This window comes from Emys orbicularis, chromosome 10 (genome assembly GCF_028017835.1).
Source record: "Emys orbicularis isolate rEmyOrb1 chromosome 10, rEmyOrb1.hap1, whole genome shotgun sequence".
Lineage (NCBI taxonomy): Eukaryota > Metazoa > Chordata > Testudines > Emydidae > Emys > Emys orbicularis.
In genome coordinates this window covers 87397558-87403557 of record NC_088692.1, presented here as the reverse complement: position 1 = coordinate 87403557, position 6000 = coordinate 87397558, and the positions used below count along the sequence as shown (strand labels likewise).

Sequence of the window (6000 nt, the reverse complement as noted above, 5' to 3'; positions counted from 1 at the left end):
GTTGCTCCAAATGAAAACTCAAAGGAAACTTTGCCACTCACAAGGTTTGGTATCTTGAAAACATTTTATTTCATCACTTTTGTGGTAACATAAATAATAGCGAATGACAGCACTTTTAATGTAAGGGAGGGGAAGCATTAGGTGCAGAGCACAATGTAAAGTAACGGGGGAAAAAAACTTGTTGCACTGATACTGCTAGGGATAGTCCTACTTGATTTAAGTGAAAATATATATAGGTAAACTAGCAGTATTTTGGTGTCTTTCCCTGTATTATGGGCCTAATTCACAAAAATGTCATTGTGTACATATATTGGGTATATATAATTTATTGTGCAGTTTAAACCCTCTGCAGTTCTATCGGTAGGAACAGATATGCAGAACAGACACAGATGACATACCGAGTTCCCAGACATCAAACGTCTTTGAACCAGGGTTCCACAGGAGAGGTTACCACTAACTTGGCAACATTTATTACTGAACAAGAGGGTGTTCTAAGACAGTTATGGGAAGAGAGCAATGGCAAGTTCCTTTGCTGCTTGTCATTTGCATATCATTATGGCAGTGTTATCACCGCTATGTTTCCAGGAGGAAGTAGGACTCTAAGGTCCCTATTAGCAGATCAGGGAAGATAGACCCACTACATTTAGGAAACCTAGGATCATTTTAAAAACAAACAAACCGTATATACAACCAGCCCCCATCCCGCTAAGGAGAGTGACTGGTTTCCATACAGATAAACCTAAGAAAGTGACAAATTAAGGTCTTACAGGAGTGTAGCAATTGACCAAGGGATTTGAACATTTGACCATCAGGCCAATTTCTAAGACCCTGACTTCAAATTTTGCCACCTTTCCCCAGAAAAGGAAACCTTTGCAACAAGTGCCAGGGCAAAGGGCAGGTTTTCCTGAACCTCCTTTAAACAAAGGCCAGGGCAAGAGGATTTGGAGAGAACATTTGTGAATTAAGCCCTATATTTTAGGTCATAGTTAAGTGAATTAAAATTCCAGTTTTGTAGGCTGTGTGCATTCTTTGTCAGGCTTTGCATAGGAAAAAGTTAATAGCAATAAACCATATTGCTTTCTTAAGGACACCCTGTATTCTCTTTTCATTCTCTCTCCAGTTCAAGTTAAATTTAACTTGTGCCCTATTGGTTAGTTCCGTAGTCTTTAGATATAGAGAATAAATTGCTCTTCTACTTACTCCATGAAAAATGCTGGGATATAAATACATACCCAGCTTCCTTTCATGCAGTTATTTTCAGTTATAGTGTACAGGTCTTTCTTTTTAGTGCTAGATAAGACTACAAGGACATATTTCCAGTTAGCATGTGGACTCTTGGCAGGTCATTGACTTCTGGCTCATATTCTGTGTAAGTGGATACAGTAAAATAAAAGAGCAAGTATAAACAAAGAAAGTTTATTTATAAAATGTCCCTTGAGGTTAATTAATTATTCTTCGGGCTGTTACGTAAGTTTTTCAACTCCAGCTGTAGTTGTCGAATTCTTATGTCTTTCTGCGAAAGCTCATCTTTCAACCGTCGGATCTCGTCTTGTTGTCGAAAGAACATTCTGAGGAGCTTAAAAGAAAGAAAAAAAAAAATAGGTGTACAACATTGTGGTAACATTTATAATATCTGCTTTCCCCGATGGCTTCATGCCTTTCCTGCCAACTGTCAGAGAACCTGCCTTCGATTCATGTCATTACACTGTTCCTTTTGAAAGATCAGTTTACCTGCAATACTCCATTGATGTGCCCTGTCCATTTTCATGGTAACTCAGTTAATTCACATCGTCTGGCTCAACAGCTCAGTTTGTGAAAAGAAATTCAATATTAGATTCAGTGTAAATGTTTCCCCACAGCCTTTAAGAGTAGCACAGAGAACAATCGTTTATTAAAAACTGTTAGGAAATTAATCCAGTTCGTTTTGTATGCTCTCTGCTTAAACCTCAGCAAAGTCCTGTGGGTTGAAGTTTGATCCAGGGAAACACACACATGGATTTTCACAGCTTGGGAACAAAAGTAGAGATGCACAAATTGATGTGTTTATATGCTACAATCTTGGACGTGTGCAGTTGCTCTCTGTCAGAGAAAGTCATGACCTCATCTATGGTCATGTGCCCTATATTGATAACAGATGGAGATTTTTATTTAGTTAAGTTGCTAGGAGTCTGGTTTCAGAGGCGGAGGGTCAGAGTTCAGTCCCCCACTGTTGGTGTGAAGTTCCAGGTGGCTATGTTGTGCATCTTAATAACAACCCTGCAGTTCCTAGATGATTACAAACTTGTTACAATACTGTACAAAGAACTGTTTATAAGTTACACCATCTACATGGAAAATACAGTGAAAGCCACTGATGTCAGAAACTAGGATGGCACATGGAAGCCAAGCTGGCAGAAGGGACACCGGAATAGTTAAATGCACTCTGTGGTCAAGGGAGGCTAGGAGTGGTGACAATTATGGTACAACACAGTCTCTACTATTTTCTACTGAAATTAATGGGAAGACGTAGATTGAAAACTCTCTGGAGCAGGACTACCTTGTTCAGTGCTTGTCCTGGTCCTCGAGCGGGTCAGCTAGGTGTTACTGCAGTACAGAATGACATCTGCGGCATAAAATCAGGCCTCTGTGGTATTCAGTAGGATCAGAAAATTCAGCAGACCTTATCAGCTGTTTTCTTACTATGTCCAAGAGAGGTTTTGCACTGCATAAGCTTGAAGCACATGGCTGAGATCTTGGCCATTCAAAGCCATAAGTTAACACCCATTGCTTACCTCATTCTCTGTCCTGGGGGGCACGTTTTCTAACAAATCTATTCCATTGACGACAACACTTTTTTTCTCTCTTATTGGTGCCTTAAAGACAACTTTGGATGCCTTCTTATAGCCCTCCTTCAAAGACATCAATATGGGATCTACATGAGATGGTAAAATAAAGGAGGATGTTAACACGTGCTCTGCTACAGGACATGTGTATATATCCCTCCCCTATTGTCCTACCTTAACATTCACTACCTGTCAGTTGCTACAACAATGTGTTTTCATGGTGACTGGACTGGACAGGCCTTGGACTGACAGTCAGGAGACCTGGGTTCTAATCCAGCTCTTCTACTGACCAGCTGTGCAACCCTGGCAAGTCACTGCCCCCCGCCCCGTACCTCTTTCCCTTCCCATCCTTTGTCTTGTCTAAATAGACTCCCAACTTTTTGGAACATGAACTTTCTCACTAGGGCCTTGTCCAGACTAGAAAAAAAGCCATGGTTGGTTGGTTTTTTTAATCGGGTTAGCTAAAAAGATTTGAAACACCACTTGGTAATGCAATGCTAAAGAGACCAGCACCTGGGGCAGACACAGCCTAAGTGGTGCTTCAGAGCATGTTAACTAGCTTGAATCTCTCTCTCTCTCGCTCTCTCACACACACACACACACACTTTTCCCATGGTCACACAAGGCCTATATTTTCAGTTGGAGCAACTAGGCACTACTTTAACACAAATAAACTTACTTATAGATGGAGCTCAAAAGCATTCAACGGCCTCCTTACCCCTCCCTCCCCTCACAGCTTACTAGCTCTAAAATGGTTCCCGTGGGTTTATGTACACTAAGTACATACACACACAGCACCTATGCACCCACCATCACATCATCTGGTGGCCTATGAAAAGTGCCCAAGGATGAGTATGGATTTAGACACATTTCACAGTGAGGCTCAGAGATCAATTCTGTTTACATGTCCAATAGACGTGCAGTAGATGCTCATGCAGGGTTCATTCTTTTACCTCTGTTCATTCCACTCAGCCATTCGTCTGGTGTCAGGGCTGGTTCTATACCTGGAGTCATCGGGTAAATATCCTCTTGGTATGTTTCTGACTGGAAGTGAGGAAGAATAAAGAGTGGCTGTCTTCATAACATTTGTAACTATGCGTTGCAAAGTGCCATAAGCAACAGTTTTCTTACAACCCCGGCCAACGGTAACGTAGCCATTCAATAGCATCCCAGGAAAAATACTTAACTGCCTTTTCACCATTAACTTTAAATGGGGAATAAAGAGTCCTAGCCCCTGCCTATTAAATTCATGTTCTGAAAGAAAATTATACTCCAGCAGTACTGAGCATTTGAGCTGTAGACAGACTAATAAATATTATCCAGCTGAACTGGGAGGCTTTGGAAGGGCATCGCCTCTGGCCTGTTGGAGAGGGTGCTCCCTGCTGCTGCACAGACCGTTCAGGGAACGCTAAATGCACAAAGCATACGGTTACATATTGTAGTTCCCATTTCAAAGCACGAGCCAGTTAAGTCAAGGAGCACCCACTCTGGCCACATACGGCATAAAGAAGAACAGCCCAGGGGAAAACACCAAGGAAAGTTGTCCACAAGGGTAATTTGCCTTTCCCCTCCTCTCCACATTTCTGCTTGCTGTAGATTAGCAAATTCAGGGCAATGAGAATGAAGCTCTGTTGAGTCACCTCTGTTTGGAAAAATACTGACTCAGTCCTAAACCTGAACATGGCTCGTAGCTTTGTTTCAGATTTCATACAGCTGGACAAAGCAGGTAAAGCCAGCACTGAATACTGCTCCCAACACACGGAGATGTGAGTTGTACTTGGGATGGGTCTCTAAACCTAGATGTGGGACAATCCTTTGTCACACATTTCAAAAGACCCAGTTAATTTCACACAAAATGATGGCAGCAGAAGTTAGAAAAAATGCTGGCGTCAGCTCTTTAAAGAACTTTCCATAAGCACGGAGTTCAGACTTAGCATTGCTGTACATTAGAAAAGCAGTTTTTAGCAAGATGTGAGTTTGGATCTAAAATGTGTAATTGATATAAATGAGAGGTCACAGAGAGATCTACCCATCAAAGAAGACAGATGTTATCCACAGCCAGGAAAAAGCAACCCCATGATGTTTGAGACGCAAGTCAGGAAAATGTCTAGCATGGTCAGAGTACAGTATGTAAGATGTGTGGTTGTTGTGGACAGTGATATAAACCATCAGGGGCTTAATTCACTAGATACAGTTTGCCAAGGTCCTTTTGACATTTACTGTATTTCATCTAAATGATTCTGCTCTGTGCAAGTCAGAGCAGGATTCCTAGTGTGGTCTCAAAAGGTAAAAGTTCAGTGACTGAGTCTCCCAGCTCCTTCCCTGTGCATCATTTTAATAGAGAATACGGCAGACTTTGACGTACCCGAGTAACAGAAATAGAATTCCCCCGGCACACCGAGTGTTTCCAACTCTGTGCTTTGAACATGTTGGGCAGAGATAACGCATCAGAGCATTGGAGTTCCGTACGGGAGTAGGAACAGTGCTGACATGTACTCACCCTCCTTGGCACGATCATAGAGATTGGCTCAATCAGACCCTTTAAGGTAACCAGTTTATAGAATCTGAACACCTCACATGCAGACACATCCAGCCCGTGCTTTGGCATCACACCTATTAGAGAGTTCACATGTGAGCAAGGGTCTGTCCTTTCATGCCAACAAAGCATTGGAATATTCAAAAGCTCTTGTTCTACAAATTGGTCCGTGAGAAAGGAACCAATCTTACTCGCCCCATGCTAGCTGGCTTAGGATACGGTAGCAGTATATAGATCCAATTAGGCATCATGTCGATGGGAAAAGTTCTGACAGCGTAGGTACGTTTCAAAGCTGCTGTCGAGAGAACCCTCGTTTCCTACCGTAAATCGTCAGCGCTTTACAAGTCAAGAAAAGCAATCAGTGTGTTCCGCGAGAATGGGATTCTCTGTTTTGCTTAAACACAAAGCTAAGTGAGAAGGTGTGCCTTGTAACTCCCCAATGGATACCAGCCTACCACTGCTACCGGCTACATGGAGTTACTTCTTTAGCTCGAGTAGCAGCGGCCCGTGCTTTGGTGCTCTCGGTCCTATCGCTGCAGATGACTCATGGGGGGCAGGGGTTATGTGTATAAGATAGAGGAAGAAATACAGGACCCAATTCTGTGAGGTGGTGACATCAGTGCAAGTTGAGGGCATGCTGCA

At 42.4% G+C, this 6000-nt stretch overlaps 1 protein-coding gene across 1 annotated transcript in view; it reads right to left on the bottom strand.

Moving 5' to 3' along the window:
* Positions 1–1444: 1444 nt before the first annotated feature.
* Positions 1445–6000, bottom strand: part of CORO2B (coronin 2B) — a 62892-nt gene continuing 58336 nt past the window's right edge. The window contains exons 9-12 of the mRNA XM_065411695.1: positions 5323–5435; positions 3776–3866; positions 2772–2911; positions 1445–1576 (exon numbers count right to left, since the gene is read on the bottom strand). Coding sequence (XP_065267767.1) covers positions 1445–1576; positions 2772–2911; positions 3776–3866; positions 5323–5435 — 476 coding nt within the window. The remainder of the gene's footprint in view (positions 1577–2771; positions 2912–3775; positions 3867–5322; positions 5436–6000) is intronic.